Source organism: Macrobrachium rosenbergii, chromosome 40, assembly GCF_040412425.1.
Source record: "Macrobrachium rosenbergii isolate ZJJX-2024 chromosome 40, ASM4041242v1, whole genome shotgun sequence".
NCBI classification, from domain to species: Eukaryota; Metazoa; Arthropoda; class Malacostraca; order Decapoda; family Palaemonidae; genus Macrobrachium; species Macrobrachium rosenbergii.
In genome coordinates, this window is record NC_089780.1 from 16,077,681 (window position 1) to 16,099,339 (window position 21,659).

At 36.5% G+C, this 21,659-nt stretch overlaps 1 protein-coding gene across 3 annotated transcripts; it reads left to right on the forward strand.

Annotated features, from left to right (window-relative positions):
• The first annotated feature begins 3,203 nt into the window (after positions 1 to 3,203).
• LOC136825947 (galactosylceramide sulfotransferase-like) lies at positions 3,204 to 20,686 on the forward strand. Of its 3 annotated transcripts, XM_067082809.1 has the most exons (6): positions 3,204 to 3,438; positions 12,403 to 12,506; positions 15,258 to 15,381; positions 18,391 to 18,480; positions 19,023 to 19,251; positions 19,903 to 20,382. In XM_067082809.1, the coding sequence occupies exons 1-6, from the start codon at positions 3,418 to 3,420 to the stop codon at positions 20,232 to 20,234; spliced, it is 900 nt and encodes a 299-aa protein (XP_066938910.1). In that variant the 5' UTR covers positions 3,204 to 3,417; the 3' UTR covers positions 20,235 to 20,382. The 3 variants fall into 3 exon arrangements, with proteins under 3 accessions (XP_066938910.1, XP_066938911.1, XP_066938912.1); XM_067082810.1 differs by lacking the exons at positions 3,204 to 3,438; positions 12,403 to 12,506; positions 15,258 to 15,381; positions 18,391 to 18,480 and having other exon boundaries at positions 19,060 to 19,251; positions 19,903 to 20,686; XM_067082811.1 differs by lacking the exons at positions 3,204 to 3,438; positions 12,403 to 12,506; positions 15,258 to 15,381; positions 18,391 to 18,480; positions 19,023 to 19,251 and adding an exon at positions 19,265 to 19,322 and having other exon boundaries at positions 19,903 to 20,686.
• Positions 20,687 to 21,659: the final 973 nt, after the last annotated feature.

Consider the following 21,659-nt stretch of genomic DNA (forward strand, 5'->3'; position numbering starts at 1 on the left):
AATATCCTTTCTGATTACATTTATGACATGACAGAGTACTGTTTTGTATGTGAATAATAAACACAATAAATATCCTTGTTGGCTACATTTACAGTTGGTACTTCTGTACTGTGCAGTACAGTAAATCACTGTAATGTATCATGTTCATATCAGTAAACGAGTGACCCAGTGATAATAGGCGTTATAATTACAGAAGAATAAATCTGATAATCACATTCATGTAGACTACATAATTAGGAGGAAATACAGGCGCACATTAATTCATTATATCTCCTGTTACCAGGATTGCAATTTTGTCTGGATCTTTCGCCAAGTACAAATCCTGTCGCCGGTAAACACTGAAACAACTTAAGTCTGAACACTACCCTTTGGCCCACCAGACATATAAAGCAAAGTCTACTGAAAATGCCAACGACAGGCCTCGGCTTCTGGTCGTTTGTAACTCTATGAGTAAACTCTAGCGCACAGCATCCAACACCTGGGTTCGATGCTCAATTCAGGCTTACGTCTAACAGTAGCAGAGAAAGAACACGCATTGTTTTGAATAAGGTTGGAATAGAAGAGAATAGAATTTAGGACACAGACCACTGGGACCTATTATGTCATTCAGTACTGAAAGGGAAATTGAGAATAATAAGGTTTTAAAGGTGTAACAGGGGAAAAACTTCGCAGTTGCACTAGGAAACAATTTTTGGAGAGGGTGGAAAGTCAGATGGAAGAAAAAGAATATGAACGGGGGTACAGTAAAATAAATGAGAGATGTTGCAGTTGGGGGCCGAAGGGAGGCTGCAAAGACCCTTAAGCGATGCCTACAGTGCACCTCCCTCACTACCCGATTAGGTTTGGGCGGTTTGACGGCTCAGATCCATTGCTAGGTTTTGAAGGTCACTGTCGATTTCTAAAGCTGCATAGAGCTGTCTTACTGTTTCCATGATTTTCGAAAAACTTGCGCAAAAAGAGACCCTTACCGTGCAAGTGAGATATTTTTCTCTAAGAAAAGGCTTAAAAATTTCTAATCAAAATCCTAGAACAAACAAAACGAGGGATGATTAAAAAATACCTATGCATCGTATAAAGAAATTTCATACCCATACACACAGCCAAGGGAATACTTTCGAATCATTTGCATAAGTTGTACAAAGTATAAATGTACTTGATAGTGATCCTTCCGTCCTATTCTTGTCCCTCAGGTTAAACGTTGATTAGTGTAAGATGAGCTGGCCTTATGCCACCACAGCCCTCACTGAAAGTGTGGTCACTTGCAAAAAGGAATAGGAGGCCTGGGGTGTACCTCTGAACTCGAACCTACCAACAGGAGCGCTCTCTCTCTCTCTCTCTCTCTCTCTCTCTCTCTCTCTCTCTCTCTCTCTCTCTCTCTCTCTCTGGGTGCATTAGGGTGCTACATTCACCAGCAATCTTTTAAGAAAACTTTCCAGATTTTTATACACACATTCCTCGTCGAGATAAGTCCTATGCCCTGCCTCGTCTCCAAGACGATGCTGATGTCATCTTTAAAAGTATATAACTAAGGCGAGAGGTGTAGAAAAGAACACGTGAGATCAAAAGCATATCAGGCTTTATCATTTCCTTCAATTCACTTTTGTTCTGGTCGTGGTGGTGGTGTAGATAGGGGGGGAGGGGGTTGGTTGTGCCGTTGGGGAAGGGCACTGCTACTATTGATCAGTTTGCTGATAATTCCCAAGAATTTCTTCCCTTGCCTACCATGAAACAAGTGTAGTCAGTCCATTAGTGAGATTACAACATCTAAGATGAGAGAGAGAGAGAGAGAGAGAGAGAGAGAGAGAGAGAGAGAGAGAGAGAGAGAGAGAGAGCAGTGATTTACTTCCGTTTCCTTAGCAATCCAATGTCCCGTAGCTGACTTCAATAGTGCATTCAAGTACCTGATAAGTTTGTTGTTGTGATTGGTCACAAAATGACCAGGGAACTGTCATCCTCACACACACACACACACACACACACACACACACACATATATATATATATATATATGTATATATATATATATATATATATATATATATATATATATATATATACATATATATATATACATACATATACTGTAGTTGCAATTATTATGCTATATATATATATATATATATATATATATATATATATATATATATTTCAATACTGTAGTTGCAATTATGCTACTCTCTCAAATAATACTCATTTTTATTCGATATGTACTCGAAAGAGCAAGGATTCAGTCAACTAAATATAACAACATGTTGAAGTTCTGAGGAGGACAGCAAAGATGGTAATGAGTCGTTTCCACCTACAAACTATACAAGTAATGAGACAGGAGGTGAACAATCACCCAATAGAAATAAGTCTCACTGAAACTCTTAAACTCTCTGGACGTACCAACAGTCAGCTAAGGATACACTTGGAGGTATGGTGTTGTCAAGATGCCGATACCTGATTTGAATTTTTGGTAAAAACTGGTCAGTCACCAAAGATATATTTGATTGTCTTGTTCTACAGTCAGGAATTGGGTCACGTGGTTTACTCATAAAATACCCATGGGTCAGACAAACGTGCCCTGTTTCGAAGGCAGGATAATATTACTTTTATTTATGTGGCGTTGTTTTTGAAATGAAGATCACCACGATTCAGGAATTGGTAAGATCTCTTTTAATTTACTACTGTCAGATTCATCATTAAATGTCTACAGTTTAATAAAATGATGGGTTTTATAGATAATAAAGAATGAACTTATAGGAACTGGTATATTTGATAGTTGCTGAACAGTCTTGGCTGCTATATCAGCATCCATAATCATTTTAACGTTTATATGGCGTTAAGTTCTATTCCAATCATATTAAATGATAATAAATAATTAAATAATTATATAAGTATATCACTGAAAAAGCATCCAAAAATCACACACCCGCTCGCAAACGTAACGTTATCTTCCCCCTCCCCCTTCTCTCTCTCTCTCTCTCTCTCTCTGTACATCCTCAAGTCTCAGCCACTTGAGTCGGCAAAACGGGATCAGTTTCCGTTCGGCTGTCGGGCGAGTCACACATCTGTTGGCACCTCTAGTCCAGATCTCAGATCGACTCCCAGTCACCGTCCTCTTAAAGGCACTCACGTTGCTGTCGTCAACCCTTTCTCTCTCTCTCTCTCTCTCTCTCTCTCTCTCTCTCTCTCTCTCTCTCTCTCTCTCTCTCTCTCAACTTTTCAGACAACCAAAACATCTCGGAAACCGAAAGCGTCTTGCGGTAAAAGGGCGCTCGAAGTTTGCGATCACTGGTCATTCTTTGGTTAATGACGAAAGATATATTAAAACCCTTATTACCTGAAGATGGAAACTCGCTGTCACGGCGCCTGTGAAGCATCCTAACGCAGCGCACCTAAAGTGGTTTTGTACGCATCCCTTCAACTGGTGTCATGAGTCTGCCGATGATGAAGGTATGTTGGGGAATAATTTCGTCTTTCTTTCATCTAATTTCATTATTTTATTCTTAAAACGTTATGATGATTTCATATATATATATATATATATATATATATATATATATATATATATATATATATATATATATATATATATATATATGTGTGTGTGTGTGTTTGTGTGTGTGCGTGTGTGTTTGGTGTTTGTGTATGTATGTGTCAGTATAGGTTTACGAGATAAATACTGTACACAGTCAGGTAATAGACTAAGACATACAATGATGTGTGTATATATATATATATATATATATATATATATATATATATATATATATATATATATGTGTGTGTGTGTGTATATATGTGTGTGTGTGTGTGTGTGTGTGTTTGTGTATACATACATATGCGAATACATACACATATACACAGGCCAACAGTTCAAGAATTTTTCAGAAGGCAGGCCACAGGGTCGACATTACAGTATTTCTTAATATTCTTTAATGCTTGCTGTAGAAATAAGTTGACGATCGCACATCAGTCCCAAGACCTTTGTGATATATTCATGACGATTGTTCGTTTGATTAATAATAATAATAATAATAATAATAATAATAATAATAATAATAATAATAATAATAATAATAATATCATATAGCCACATACTTGAAAGAGAGCTGGAAAACGAAAACAAAAAGAGGGATGTGAGGACTGGCCCAAGTGATACAGGCGTGAAGACCAGATTTACTTCTGGTCCATAAAGAAACCAGAGAGTATCTCTGACAGATGTAGCCATACCTTGGGACACAAGACCTAAAGACAAAAACAGAGAAAAGAGAAAAAAGCAATATGTGAAGATGGAAATAAAGAGACTATGACAATCTGATGTGGAAACAGGACCTGTCCTCCTGGGAGCACTGGCAGTAATCCCAGAGGACCTCAGGCAAAACCTAGAGAATTGCATGCAATTACATGCACACACCACGAGTACCGGGCGGGTTATAAAAAAGTATATATACCGCTGGTCACAGAAAGGATAGTTAGGAGAGAGTTGGAATCCTAAGAGAAACAGGGCAATGACGGCCAGGTCCTGAGGAGGCAGGTTGCAGCCCAGATTCAGACTTAGGGATACCAATTTAGCAAGGTTTTGGAAAAAATAATGATGAAGATATACAAAGACCAATTACTTTCTGATAAATTCTGTGGACAAAACGTCTAATCATATGTAAATTTTTGAAGTATGTTATGATAAAAGTATAAATTTTTCTGGCTTTTGAGAGCTACTGCACCCTACGTCATAAAAAAATGTTAAGAGAAGTTTACTAATTAATTTACTCGTTAATTTTCCTTAAAGTTTAGGAAACTACCGTAAATGGTTTCCTCTGAGTCGCGATTACGATTATCTCTATCACTAAATGTTGAGATCTTCAAGGAAAATATATATATTACCGATTACCTCAAGAGTAATCTTCACATACATTTCTAATGAGATGCTAAAGATTTGAGTAATGTTATAATAAAACATACACAAGAGACGCCTGTCTCCCGCAATAATAATAATAATAATAATAATAATAATAATAATAATAATAATAATAATAATAATAATAATAATAATCAAAGCTTTCCAGATTTCTGTACCTCTTGAACAGGTAATCAACCTCTTATTTTCTGCAAAAGTTTGAGGTTCACGTGTTCACCGGGCTTGTGCTAATCAAGGGGATTATGGATTCCTGCCTTACATAGAACTTCCTACTCACCTACGTAAACAAGAGACTCGTCAACAGGTAATCAACCTCTTTTATGTAACCTTAGCTAAAAGCATTTGGGCTTAACATACCTAAAGAATTTCATTCGACCCTTAAAAGTCTGTGACGTTGAATTTTACGACCCCAAATCATGTCAATAAATATAACTTAGTTTTCATTACAACGGATTCAAAACGTCTGACCTTGAATTTTGCGAACTTCCTACTCAATAAATATAACTTAGTTTTCAAACAAAGAGATCTTCAAAACGTCTGTGACGTTGAACACCATATCATATCAATAAATATAACGTTTTCATTACAAAGACGACCTTCAAAACGTTTGTGACGTTGAATTTTAACATATCATATCAATAAATATAACTTAGTTTTCAAACAAAGACGATCTTTTAAAATTGACGTTGAATTTGCGACCCGTATCATATCAATAAATATAACTTAGTTTTCATTCGACGATCTTCAAAACGTCTGTGACGTTGAATTTTACGACCCCAAATCACATCATGTTTTCAATACAACGACGATCCTCAAAACGTCTGTGAGTTTTTTGCGACCCCAAATCAATCGACGATCTTCAAAACGTCTGTGACGTTGAATTTTGCGACCCCAAATCACATCAATAAATATAACTTAGTTTTCATTACAAAGACGATCTTCAAAACGTCTGTGACGTTGAATTTTGCGACCCCATATCATATCAATAAATATAACTTAGTTTTCAATACAACGACGATCTTCAAAACGTCTGTGACGTTGAATTTTGCGACCCCATATCATATCAATAAATATAACTTAGTTTTCAATACAAAGACGATCTTCAAAATCTGACGTTGAATTTTTGCGACCCCAAATCATATCAATAAATATAACTTAGTTTTTAATACAAAGACGATCTTCAAAACGTTTGACGTTTTTTGCGACCCCAAATCATCAATAAATATAACTTATATTACAAAGACGATCTTCAAAACGTTCAGACGTTGAATAACCCCAAATCATATCAACGAATATAACTTAATTTTCAATACAAAGATTAATATTATGCTGTCCTATATTTTCTGGTACTTTTATGCCATTAGTTTCAGTGGATTAGTAAAACGTATGGAGACACTGTATTGTCTTGATATTAGTCTAACTAATAGTTTCCCATACTGATTTATATGGTGACTTCACATACATGTCACCTTTTTACTTTATTTTCCGTTAAGGATGACTTTGACAGCAAGGCTCCTATATCGCCCACCTTTTCAAGTAAATGTTTAGCAACAGTCGTAAGATTCAGTCTGTGTAAGGAAGCTACTGGATTAAATTCTCTCTCTCTATCTCTCTCTCTCTCTCTCTCTCTCTCTCTCTCTACCAGACAAAATGGATGACCTGCTAGGAAAGTGACTTTTTTTCCAGATATAGAAGGCCGACGGAACTGGCAACTAAATGCCTTTCTTAGCTCAGTTAGAATAAAAACGACACTGCTCCACTAAAGGGACAAAGGCTACAGGTGTCAGGGGAAAACAGAAATAGGAAAGCGAGTTCCAAGGCTGGCATTTAGAGAGAAAGAAACACACTGCAGACTGCAGTAAGAATTCACACGTGCTGGAATTACGCAAGAGCCTAATCATGGCCTTAAAAAATTTCCTTGTCATCAGCAGAGAGTATCTCTCATGCAGGCAGAGCCAGTGATCTGCTTAACTCTGGCGACAAGTCATTTTCTGTTTGTCACAGGATGATTTCTCGCCATATATTTTGGAAAGTTTGAATTTCAAGTATATGGCCCCTGTAGGTTTGTTCCGTATGAATACGGGTTTATATTCTGAATAATAATAATACCAATAATAATAAAGTTTTTTTGTTTTCTATCTCCAGTCTTCACAAACCCGCTGCTCCTCCCAAAAAATCTCAACAAATTACCTTCACGAGCGATCTCAGATGATTCGGGAAAGTGGACCATTTCAGATGTTTAAATTATTGACGCAAACTTTGATAGCGCACCTCGAGGGCGTCATTACGCGTCTTCACTCGCTTTCTCTTCTACGGTAACGACATTTCCGGTCGCCATGAATTCACTTCCACTTGAAAGTCACAATTTCCAACGCCGCAACTGCCAAAATTGGCGGAAGTGTCGTAATAGCAAGACTGTCCTCGCTAGTGATTATTTAGAAATTACTCCCCCACTTGTAAACAAACTGCGGTCCATCGATTCTCTGAACAAACTGAAGTCTTCAGAAAGACACACCTGTGGCTTTGATTACACTTGTTTTCACTTGTAATAAGCAAATGCAGGAGGCCAAGCTCCTGACATGTTTGCTTCGTCGTGACCGGCCAAGATAAATGTGAAAAGGGCTCTATTAATGGCAAAAGTACCGGCCACCAAGATAAATGTGAAAATGGCTCTATTTTTGGCAAAAGTAAAGTGAGGTTTCATAACTAGTAGGCAGATGGGGAACTTCTGTTAGAACTCTGAGAGCCAGAAATTATTTTTTTTTTAGTATATTTTCCATTATCAGCAGACGGTTTTCTAGGTGGATAATATCAAAGATTGGTTCTGATGAACTATCAGTACTGTCAGTAGATGGTTTTTATAGATGTCGTGTACTATCCAAGTTTGGTTCTGATGAGCTATCAGTACTGTCAGTAGATGGTTTTATAGATGCGGTATACTGTCAAAGTTTGGTTCTGATGAGCTATCAGTACTGTCAGTAGATGGTTCTATAGGTGTTGTATAATATCAAAAATTGGTTCGGATGAACTATCTGCAAATGGTTTTATAGATGCCCTATACTATCCAAGTTTGGTTCTGATGAGCTGTCAGTACTGTCTGTAGATGGTTTATAGATGTTGTATACTATCAAAGTTTGGTTCGGATTGACTATCAGTAGTAGATGGTTTTACAGATGTTTTATACTATCAACGTTTGTTTCGGATGAACCATGACCTTTGTTGAAAGCTGTTCAAACATTTTCTCCTGGCTCCTTCATCAAGAGGGCCTGCTTCAGAATCTTCTAGAACGTTTCTCTGAACAACGAGAAATTTAAAGCAGCATAAACTGTCTCTATCATGAATTATTCCTTTAGGGACGAATTACTGTTCTAAAAATGACACTTGTTTCTTGTTACGGGTCCTTGGATGTGGTTCATCATGTCTATGGGTCCTCTGAGTCCTTGATATGACGAAATTTGAAAGCCCCTAAGTGAGAGATAATTTACTGTTGATACCCTTTCCAATGTGAGGTTCAAAATAATCGGAAATTTCGTCTTTTCCATCGCCATATTCTCTTGATTCCTGCAAGCTTCCATCTTGAAGAGGATTTATTCTTGAAAATTTGGCTATAAAGCCAAGCGCAGGGGCACTTACAGCCATTCGGTGCTTAAGACAGCTGGAAAAGAGGGAGCTGGAGTGGTTGGATAGCAAGATGGAAGAAAGAAAGTGGGAACGAGAGTAAAGCAAAATGCTGAAAAGTGTTTGGTGCAGCTGCGGGTCGAGGGGACGCTGCCAACAACCTTCAGTTCTTGAATCTTTATGCGACGTTATCTCTTCTCTACCCAGACCGTGGGTATAAGCAAGCTGAGGCTTGAGATTGCCACTTTTTCACGTCTGCCTTCAAATACGGCAAAGCTCGCAACCTTTCATTCGTTTTACTCCTTTCTTTTTTAATAAGTGGGGTCTCTTCTTTCCGTATTTCCCTTTACTTCTGCTTACTTCTTCCGAATGAATAGGTTTCATCTACTGAATAATAATAATAATAATAATAATAATAATCAGTTTCAAGTCAATGGCTCTTGTGGGCTTGTTCCATATGATTAGGTTTCATCTAGTGAATAATAATAATAATAATAATAATAATATCTGGAAGCTTGAATTTCAAGTCAATGCCCCCTGTGGGCTTGTTCATATGAATAGGTTTCACCTCTGAATAATACTGAATAATCATATTAATAAATAATAATAATGCATTAATTATAAAGACTTGAATTTCAAGTCAATGGCCCCTGTGGGCTCTTTCCATATGAATAGGTTTCATCTACTGAATAATCATATTAATAACTTCATGCATTCCTATAAAGACAAGGACATGTTTCTCTTACATCTAATGCCCAAAAATATATAAATATATCTTTTACAGTAGCGTTCCAACTGCTACATAAATCAAACAGAGCCCCAAATGCAACTTAGTCACTTGTTTGTTCAGATGTGTCAAGTCCTTTTCTGAATATAATCATTCATACTGCGCTACTTCGCACACCTACATCCCTAATACGTTTCCAAATTGTGGCTTCACACGGGGCTAGAAAATTGAGTCTGATGTGAATGTACCTGTCAGTCAGACCCCTGTAGATTGAAAAGATAAGACGTATAATAATTAAGATTAATCAATATTCTTGGAATTTATAAGTTAGCATTTCTCTCCCAGGACAAAGAAAGCAATGCCTTTCTTCTTTGTATCCTGATATCATTTATTTGAGAAAAAGAAAGAAGACATTTTGGTCCCTAAGAAAAATAGTTGGGTTGTCATAGGAAGGTAACTTCAACCAATCTCTGATATGACATTAATCTGCTTATGAACCTTCATAGGAAGGTGATTTCAACCAATATCTATTTCTTTACAACAGCTGACACGTATTGATTTCCTTCTGCATCTTTATTTATTCTTGTATGACATAATTTCATTGCCTTCATTTACGAAAGGTGACCGTGGAAATAGAAAAATGCAAAAGAATGAAAATAAAACTCTAATACCAAAAATACAATGTCATCATCAAATCAAAGCATTAGCAGAATGAATACAACTGAATAAACTTCATTAATCACTGCAATTCAAGTAATTAAAAAGTATATACGTCAACAAATATACCATAAAGCCCAGCATTTCAGTTTCATTAACATTCAAGGGAGCTGTATAAGAGCAAAACCAAACAAACTGCTGAAAGACGCTGGCGTCATGGCAAGTGTACGATGATTAGCTGTTTTTTGGGGGGTCCTCCGGTACGGATTATACCACCGACACCGTAAGTAAGTTAATCCCTTGGCAAAAGCTGATGGTCGATCTTACAAATAAAAATCCTTACCAAATCTGATGGTCAATCCTACAAGTGAAATCCTTAGCAAGAGTTGATAATTCTACAAGTAAAATCCTTAGCATAGCTGATGGTCAATCCTACAAGTAAAATCCTTAGCATAGCTGTTGGTCAATCCTACGTGTAAAACCTGAATTAAAATGCTAAAACAATTACATGAAATCTACCAGTGATACAGAACGGAATGAAATGTATTTAGGCAAAGAGCAAGCGCTGGTACTTACGAGGTCATTCAGTGCCGAGAGGGAAACTGAAAGCGAAAAAGGTTTTAAAGGCGTAACAGGAGGAAAATCTCGCAGTCGCATTATGAAACAGTTGTTAGGAAGAGGGTGGAAAGTGAGGTGGAAGAAAAAGAATATGAGCGGAGGTACAGTAAAAGGAAAGGGAGGGGTTGCAGCTAGGGGTCAATGGACGGTGCAAAGAACATAAAGTAATGCCTACAGTGCACCACATGAGGAACAATTGCTAGGAAAAGGTGGAAAGTAAGATGGAAGAAAATGAATATGAACGGAGGTACAGTAAAAGGAAAGGAAGGGGTTGCAGCTAGGGGCAGAAGGGACGGTGAAAAGAACCTAAAGTAATGCCTACAGTACACCGCGTGAGGTGCACTGACGGTACAACCGCCTTACGTGGAGCAGTGGTACAAAACTAAAAAGTATAGATAAGCAATAAAAGATTGATGTTATTTACACGCCTACCCAAGGAAAGACTAGTGTATACATGCATACATACAGAACTAAATAGACTATTCAGGCGGTATGTATACGGAGGTTTAGATGTTATTTAGCCCTATACAGATACATGCACACATTATTCTTTCCTTGGATAGGCTAGATACTATTACAGCTTATCTATATTGCTTAGTTTTACACCACTCCTTAATTTTCTGTAATTGCTTCAGCAGCATTGCCGGTATTGTCAATAGTAGGCCCTGTCTCCGCCCAAAAATGCAGCAGCTGCGATCTGATTCTGTACCCCCACAGTGCTGACTTCTAGATAATAAGTCATATGTATACCAAGTTTGGTTGAAATCGCTCAATGCGTTTCAGAGTTATGCTGGCACACACACACATACACACATCCATACATCCATTTATATATATGTGTGTGTGTGTATGTTCCTGCGTTTCAGAGTTATGCTGGCACATATATACACACATACATACATACATACATAAATACATCCATACATCCATTTACACATATGTGTGTGTGTGTGTGTGTGTGTGTGTATGTTCCTGTGAGGGCGATACTGCAGCGAAAAAGATGGGGCCTCTGGGCATTCGTTAAATTTCGATGCTTCATCACCGAAACCTGAATTTATTCAAGTACGAAGCCCGCATTATGAACAAGATAAAGAAGCCATGAAAAAATTACCCCACTCTCTTCCACAGAGCGGCACCATCTTCAGTGATTCAGCCTTGAGGAAAACGTGGGATAAATTATCATTATAATAAGTATTATTTTTTTTAATAAAAATATACATAGTACTTAAGTTTTTACAGAAAGAATCACGGGCGATAAATACAGGAAGTGAAGAAGGTGGAATAGCTGATATCTCTCAGAAAACGCAGGAAGCAATAGGGTAAATCCCTTACGGAATATTATCTTTGTCAAGTACAGGCTGTGGTGTCATAGTGTATAAGTTTAAAAAAAAACCACAAAACTACACCCACTCGAAGAAATTATTTTTTCTTTGGGTTGGTATATATATATATATATAAATATATATATATATATATATATATATATATATATATATATATATATATATACATACACACATATACTGTATACAGTATATATATATATATATATATATATATATATATAATAAAATATATATGTATACACCTATACATGCATATACATAGTGTATATATACATATATATAATGTATATATGTATACATACATACATACATATATATATATATATATATTATATGCGTGTGTGTGTACGTATGTATGTATAAATATAATCTGACTGTGTGTGGAAGTGTCCTTGTCCAACTTAAGTGCGTTTTTGTTTCTATAAATTATTGATTTCATTCGTATATGTGCTTCTTACATACGTGTATGTCAATTTACAATGCACTGTATATGACTTAGTGTTGCTTATCCTTAAGTGAAAATTATTTTTCAGACGGTGATCACCCAGCGATCCCTACGGACTCTGATTCTGTTCGTTGCAATAGGAGCGGGAATAACTCTTCTGCTAAGCAGCTCTGATCAGTCCACCAATAACAGGTCAGTATCCCCAGCAATTCTAAAAGAGAACGGGAATGAACAGAAAACGATAGACGGTACCTTCCTTTTGTGATATGCTTGAGGGAAGAATATGTTATTCAAAAGCTGCTCTTTTAAAAACAATCGTCGATATTGATAATATTTCCTGAAAATAAACTGATAAAGACTCATATAGAACATTCATTTGTTAATAAAATCTTTAAACACTGTAATAGCTGTAAATCTGATTTTCAATAAAAAAAGGCGTAACCCACACGAAAAGAAATCCTACAACGCATTTGAATTCTCTCTCTCTCTCTCTCTCTCTCTCTCTCTCTCTCTCTCTCTCTCTCTCTCTCTCTCCATGAAAATATTTGTGTAAATGTAAATATGCATACTTTGATGCAAATGTAGCGTCTCTCTCTCTCTCTCTCTCCATGAAAATATTTATGTGTAAATGTAAATATGCATACTTTGATGCAAATGTGGCGCCTCTCTCTCTCTCTCTCTCTCTCTCCCCTGAAGCATTTTAACGATTCTGTTCTCAGACAAGGTCATGAGGAAACACCATAAGTTGGAGATTTGTATTAAAATAGAAGTCTTACGTTCAAGGGGAACTGTGTTTGGCTCAATTTTTTTTTTTCAAACATATGCCTCTTAGTTATGACATGCGTCTAGGTTGCGCTGACACACTTAACCTTTTACGTAATCTGTTGTGTGAGTGTAAAACTGCATTCACACATGCTCGTGTATTTACACATGAAAATAGGAATATGCGTAAATGTACATATGCATATCTCTCTCTCTCTCTCTCTACGTGAAAACACACGCGTAAATGGACATAGGCATGTTTTAATACATATGTGAGAGTTCTCTCTCTCTCTCTCTCTCTCTCTCTCTCTCTGTTTACATACACACACACATATATATATATATATATACATATATATATATATATATATATATATATATATATATATATATATATATATATATATATATATATATATATGTGTGTGTGTATACATTTATATATATATATATATATGAAAATATCTATACGCGTAAATGGACATATATGTTTTGGACATGTGCATGTTTTAATGTATCTGAAAATATCTCTCTCTCTCTCTCCACTCTCTCTCTCTCTCCACTCGCTGTTTCTTCCAATGCTGTTATATTAAATAAGTAGTGTGTTTATGTTATGTTTTCAGGCCAACCCCTAGAGGTCCGTTTTAATTTCAGTTGTCTTTAAGTTTTCGAATAACAAATAATAACAATACATAAATTCGTACCCTTTACATCTACTGTATTCTTTTGTTTTAATATCTAAACTAAGCATGAATTTAATGTTTTAGAAAAAAAGAGGAACAAATTTTACAATGGCGTTGAACTTTCTGTCTTGGAGACGAGGAAATAGTGTTTTCAACAAAAATGATTATGAAAATTCACCAGTTTTATCAATTGCTAATTATTTCATATATATTTTTTAGATGTAATTGCTCCTGATATGAATGATATTTGATGGAATCTATATAATTATCATTCAAAATTATTCAATAAGAATTAATTCACTAAAACCTTAGATATACAAAACATTATTCCACTTAGTCACATTTCTAGACTCATGTTTTTTTTAGTCGACCGTAAATATCCGCAGCTGATATCACTGAATTTGATAGTGGTTGGTGGAAAGATCATGTAGCTTACCAATCAAAAGCAAATTACAAGTTTCAGTGATATCGGCTGCGTACATTTAATGTCAGGTCAAAAAAAAAAAAAAAAAAAAATGACATATACTTCTTGGCAACACAAATGGCACACATGGGAACTAAAACAGGAGCAGGGTAAAGTTAAGGAAGTTGGACAGCTAGGTGGGAAAGACCAAAGTAAACAATGAAAAGTAAAATCCAGAAAATAAACGTAGCTGGGTTTCGAAAATGGACTCTCAAAAAACATTCATATTGTTTACAGTGTGCCGCAAAAAGCACACTGCAAGCGTTACATTCTCCTCGGATATTTATAAAGCATTTATGATCCTTTTCTTTTTTAATAATATTGATACTGGCAAAAAAAGGGAAAGAAAATTAGGTAAATGAAGTGTTCATTTAACAGAATGAAACGAATGGAGTTGGTTGCCTGCATCCGTTACAACAGAAGTTACTGTTTGCCTTACTGAATGATATATTTTCTACCTAGACAGCTAGCAAAAAAATTGTGTTGAATAGAAGTGCTTATGCAACGGATTATCCGTGTTGTATTTAGAGGGTAAAACTGTGATACAAACTATATGTATGTATATATATGTATATATACATACATATATACATACATACATACATAACGCATAGAAGTAAATTTCTTTGTATTGTAATGGAATGGAATATAGAATTTTGGCCAAAATGCCAAGCGCAGGGACCTATGAGGTCATTCAGCGCTGAAATGGAAAATGACAGTAAAAAGGTTTGAATGGTGTAACAGGCGGAAAACCTCAAAGTTGCACAATGAAGCAATTGTTAGAGAGGGTGGAAAGTAAGCTGGAAGAAAGGAGTTGCAGCTAGAGGCAGAAGGGACGTCGCAAAGAACCTTAAGCAATGCCTACAGTGCACCCCCTGAGGTGCGCTGACGGCACTAACCCTCTACGGGAAATTTTCTTTGTATTCACCCTAACTGCATTTCAGTTTTATGATTTATTTTTCTTAGCTCCTCAATTTCTTTAATTTCTCGCATAATTCCTATTTTCCTTAACTTTTCCCTCTCCTTTCTTCCCAGATTTGGCATCTTCTCCAGCGAATCTTCCCAGGGGGAGACGGGGGGGAACGCCTCTGCTCGGTGTTCTTCCCACGACCATATCATGTTCCTGAAAACCCACAAGTGTGCCTCTTCTACCGTCCAGGTATGGGAAGGCAGGTCACCTCGTGGGATCGAGTGTTGTGGATCTTCTTGACTGCAGAGTCTTGCTGTTTTTATTATTACTTCAATTCTCTTTATCTATTAATAATTTACTTACGTTTTTATCTGTCTGCTTATTCATTTCGATCAATTTGTTTTTCTTATTTAATAAGTGATCTCTTCTTTCTGTACTTGCCATCACCTTCTGATGCTTCTTGGACGCCATATTCTTTGGAAGTTTGAATGTCAAGTCAGTGGCCCCTGAGGTGGGCTTGTTCCATATGAATAGGGTTCATCTACTGAATAATAATAATAATAATAATAATAATAATAATAATAATAATAAGTGGCCTGTGAAATCTTGTTCCAATAAGGGTTCATTTGAATAATAATAATAATAATAATAATAATAATAATAATAATAACATAATATTCTTTGGAAGCTTGAATTTCAAGTCAGTGGCCCCTGTGGGCTTGTTCCATATGAATAGGGTTCATTTGAATAATAATAATAATAATAATAATAATAATAATAATAATAATAATAATAATAATAATAATAATAATAATAATAATAGTGAACACCATATTCTTTGGAAACTTGAATTTCAAGTCAGTGGCGCCTGTGGTGGGCTTGTTCCATATGAATAGGGTTCATCTTCTGAATAATAATAATAATAATAATAATAATAATAATAATAATAATAATAATAATAATAATAATAATAATGAACACCACATTCTTCGGAAGTTTGAATTTCAAGTCAATGACCCTGTGGGCTTGTTCTATATGAATAGGGTTCATCTTCTGAATAATAATAATAATAATAATAATAATAATAATAATAATAATAATGAAAACCATATTCTTTGGAAACTTGAATTTCAAGTCAGTGGCCCCTGTGGGATAGTTCCATATGGATAAGGTTCATCTCCTGAATAGTAATTTCGTGAGATAAAACTACAGCTGTTACCAATTTGTACACGTTTACCCGACTGCAACAGAGATAAGCAAGTCAAAGAACAAATTTTGAACACATAAAGATAATAATTACATAAACCCCAGTGTCAAGTTTCAAACATCACAAAAACATGTCTGTAACGCTCATATATACCAAACTACTGATGAAGCATGACTCATGAACTAACCATTTTGTTCGTCTGTTCATCTTTTCTCTAGGGAGAGCGCCGAAGAACGGACATTCAATGTTTTTAATAATAATTTAGTACCCTTGCTTTTACCAATCGAAGTCGTAGTTAAGTTCTGTCAGGATAGACCAGGCTTTATTAAGTCTTCCTGGATTTTGTTAAAATGACTTTGCCAAGAGAATCTCACTGGCGTACTTTCGGGCATAACTGGAGTCGAGTTTTGTCGTTTCTTCCCCCGCCCCCACCCCTTGGATGCTTTCCCTGGAAGTCGTCTTCCGTCGCTTATAGAAACCCCAAAAATGTGTCAAGTCTGCAACAAGAAACCGGAGGACTACTTTCTCCAATATGGCTTCAGTTTTCTTATGATAACGCGACTTTATTTCCACAAGCATCGAGCCTCCCAGACGCAACATAGTGTAGAATAGAATTAGAATATACAATTTAGGCCGAAGGCCAATCGCTGGGACCTATATATCATTCAGTGCTGAAAGGAATATTGTGAGTAAAAGCAATTGTTAAAAGAGGGAAGAAAGTAAGATGGAAGGAAGGAATATCAATGTAGGTACAGTAAAAGGAATGAAAGGGGTTGCAGTTACGGGCCGAAGGGACGCTGCAAAGAACCTTATTAAGTAATGCCTGCAGTGCACCGCGCGTGAGGTGCACTGACGGCGACATATCGCGAGAACATATCTTAAGGGTTTGCTTCGGTGCTTTCAAAAGGATAAAATTGAAAATCTTGAGGTGCAGATGGAGATGTTCCCCGTCACTTGACTTTCTAAATTATCAGTGTAGGTGAAAATACTGACGAGTTCTCGCTTGCCAATTTCGAAGTATATTCATTTCAAAGTTGCTTGTGGTTGTATTTGCGAGGAATCCAATGTGAATAATAATAATAATAATAATAATAATAATAATAATAATAATAATAATATATGGAATATACCAGTGGAAATTGTACCCATAATCATAGGAACACTAGGCACGATCCCAAGATCCCTGAAAAGGAATCTGGAAAAACTAGATGCGGAAGTAGCTCAGGACTCGTGCAGAAAAGTCTGCTACCAGAAACAGCGCACATAGTGAGAAAAGTGACGGACTCCTATGGAGGCAGGATGCAACCAGTAACCCCCCACACTATAAAAACCACCCAGTCGAATAGGATGAATGTGATAGACAAAAAAAAAAGTTATTATTATTATTATTATTATTATTATTATTATTATTATTATTATTATTATTATTATTGTTATTATTGCTCTGAATGTTTGAACATTCATACAGCCCAAAAATGCCGTAAACATTCAGCAACGAAAGGTTACAATGCTCTTTCGTGAAAAAAACGCAAAAATAAAGATAAACCAACCAACAGGTTTTGATTGACATATATATAAACAACATTTAGGAAACGATAAGAAGGACTAAGGCAACAGCGACACTCCTTAACTTACAGTTATACCAACTCACGGCCATTATCAGAAAGACCTTTGATACAGGATATTGTGACTTCGTAGAACTTCAAGCTACTTCCAACGTTTGGATTACAGACTGTTATTCTTCAGGACGACACACACACACAAACACACATACACACACATATACAGTATATATATATATATATATATATATATATATATATATATATATATATATATATATATATATATATATATATATATATATATATATATATATATATATATATATATATATATATACACATATATACTGTAATATATACTGTACATCTATATCAAGAATCATCCTACGTAAATCCTCCTAATCACATATTTACTCTTGTCCATCACTTTCTTTAACTCATAATCAAATCCTACTCTGACTCAGATCTTAATTTCTCTCCTCACAGAACATTTTCCTTCGTTACGGATTCAAGCACAACCTCACTTTCGCTCTTCCGGAGATCGGGAACTATCTAGGGAACCCAAGATTGTTTACGGTGAGTTCTTGAGCCTTTAAAGGCATAATATGTTGAACAATGCTTTCAGTAATAACTTTCGTGCTTGAGAATATGAATATTATGCCTCCTGCGTAGCTCTCTCCATCTTTGTTGAGAAGTACGGTTTCTTTGGTGTCAGAGACAACGAGATTGTTCATGTGGCTTGTTGACTTGTGGCTTGTTGAATTGGAGGCATTGGTAATAAGTACAAGAATGGACTTTTTGCGATACTGCACATCAGTATGTACGTGTATATATACTGTATATACACATATATACAAATATATATACATATATATATATACGAATATCTATCTATATATATGTATATATATAATATATATATATACAGAGCCAGTCATTCATGATCTGTTTTGCAAAAACTGAAACCTTTATTTAGTCATAAAAAAAACCAAAATGTCTGCTCAGTTCTTTTCCTTATCACGATTTCGTTTTCCTTTCCTTGTACATACAAAAGTTCCATTAAAACTATTTATTTTAAAGTACAATAACAATAACAACATCAAGTCCGTCCCTTCCAGGCTAACCTTGTACCCAGAAGGCCTTCTGCCTCCGAGTGGCAAAGTCGACATTTTCGCAGTCCACACGAGACTGAACGTTCCGGAGCATTCCAAGATCCTGCACGACGACTCGACATGGGTCACGATCGTCAGGGACCCCTCGACTCTGTACGAAAGTCTCTACAACTTTTTCCACATGGGGGAGACCATCGGGATCGAACTATCCCAGTACAGCATCCAGTCTATAAAGGTAACTTCTTTTTCCACATGGGGGAGACCCTCGGGATCGAACTGTCCCAGTACAGCATCCAGTCTATAAAGGTAACTTCTTTTTCCACATGGGGGAGACCCCTCTGGATCGAACTGTCCCAGTACAGCATCCAGTCTATAAAGGTAACTTCTTTTTCCACATGGGGGAGACCCTCGGGATCGAACTGTCCCAGTACAGCATACAGCATCCAATCTGTAGAACTGTCCCAGTACAGCATCCAGTGGTTGTAACTTCTTTTTCCACATGGGGGAGACCCTCGGGATCGAACTGTCCCAGTACAGCATCCAATCTGTAGAGGTAACTTGGTTCTAGCTAATTAATCAGAAGAACAGAACAGAATATTGAATTTAGGCCAAAGGCCAAGCGCTACGACCTATTAGGTCATTAAGCGCTGAAAGGGAATTTGAGAGTAGAGAGGTCTGAATGGTGTAAAAGAGGAAAACCTCGCAGCTGCACTACGAAACAATTGTTTAAGAGAGGGTAGATAGCAACATGGAGGAAAGAGAGTACGAATAAAGGTGCAGTAATAGGATTAACATTTTTTAGGAATTTTATAATCATGAATAAAACGATAACGATGCTTGCTCCGGCGATTTAAAATCTTGCCTAAAAATTATACTTTCTCTGCAGAGGCTGGAATCTCTTCCGAGATTAGGGGGGAAATTCGGCAAGAACCAGATGCTCTTCGACTACGGTTACCCCGACAACATGTCTGTCCCGGAGCTCAGAGCCGCCATAGACTCTCTAGACAAACGCTTCGATCTCGTGATGGTTTCCGAATTCATGGACGAGTCTCTGGTCCTCCTGAGACACCTCCTCTGCTGGTCTCTGCACGACGTCGTCTACTTCACCAAGAACGCCCGAAGGGAAGAGGTCAAACCGACTCTCCACCCGGAGGTCCTAAGCGCCCTGAGGGAGTTGAACAGCGCAGACGTCATCCTCTACGACCACTTCCTGGCTAAGCACAGGAGAGCCGTCGAGGACTTCGGAGTCAAGAGAATGGCAGACGAGGTCTCTGCCCTCAGAGGCCTCAGAGACGAGTACTTCCAGGACTGCGGAACCCACGAGGTCAAAGGCCGCGACTCAAGCTTGCAGTTCAAAGAGTACTCGGGGCTGGTGAGTGCTTACGTCAGCTCGAACAACTCGAATCAAAACTGCTTGTTGCTCACGCTGCCGGAGCTTCACCTTCTGGCCACGCTGAAGAGTCGCCAGAGGGAATCGTTGCTGAAACTGAATGGAAGCTCTTCTTAGCGAAGGGATTACTTTTTACACACCCCCTTTCAAACTTTCCTCGTTATTTTTCTTTATTATTTCAGGATGTCAACGCAATTCTCGCATGGAAAAGAGAAACTACGTTACTTTCTTAGGTCATTATACATAATCAAATATGTGCACACACACACACACACACACACATACATATATATATATATATATATATATATATATATATATATATATATATATATATATATATATATATGGTTTTTTATTAAGACTGCATACACACACACTCACATATATATATATATATATATATATATATATATATATATATATATATATATATATATATATATATATATATATACACCTATTCACCTATAATGATAAGATTTTTATGAACTAGTCAGCCACTGAGCATGTACTGAGTAAATTGTCGATCTGTATGTATTTACCTGGATCGACTTCGAAATGTATTTCGTGTTTTTCATGCATTGACGTAAGTGGATGTGGTTCGTGAATCAAAAATATCAAACTGATATATGTGATACTTTTGTGAACAATATTGCAGGTTTTAAGTGCCTTCCGTATTGCGTGCATGCACCAATGCTGTCTTCAATATCAGTGAGTATTTTCTTAAAATAGCCGTTGGGTTCATTTTTATACTCGTGCCATTAATTAACATACTTTCACATGAGAAAGTTCATGTTAGTGTTCGTGTTTTGTACATTTTGTTATCAGTAAATCTTAATATAGCTTGGTATCAGTACTTTGATTTCATACCTACTCGTAAAAATTGAAGAATTTCCTTGAAATTTGTGTGCAACTTATTAATATCAAGACAAATTTAAAAATCAGTGATTTATAAAAAGAGTGATATTTGGAAACAGCAGAGGAAAGAGCACTGAACTGAACACGGTTATAACTCTGAGAAGACACTGCCCTTTACTGCAAAGCTGACTTTAATAAAACACTATTATTATTTAGTCAAACAAGTTGGTGGTCCTTCCTTCGTTTCATAACTAGGTATTTGACTTTAGAACACCCATTCCGACTGGGCTAATTGTATGCTAGGACATGGAAAGCCCAGGGTCCTTTAAGGCAGACGGAACAAATAAAATGATTTCCAGATTCTAACTGGTCTTCTGGAACAAGTTCACTTT

Excerpts from the sequence above, each read along its gene's own strand:
- LOC136825947 (XM_067082809.1), top strand. The coding sequence starts at position 3,418 with ATGAGTCTGCCGATGATGAAG. Across the intron at positions 3,439-12,402 it reads TGAGTCTGCCGATGATGAAG|ACGGTGATCACCCAGCGATC; the intron begins GTATGTTGGGGA and ends ATTATTTTTCAG. Across the intron at positions 19,252-19,902 it reads ACAGCATCCAGTCTATAAAG|AGGCTGGAATCTCTTCCGAG; the intron begins GTAACTTCTTTT and ends CTTTCTCTGCAG.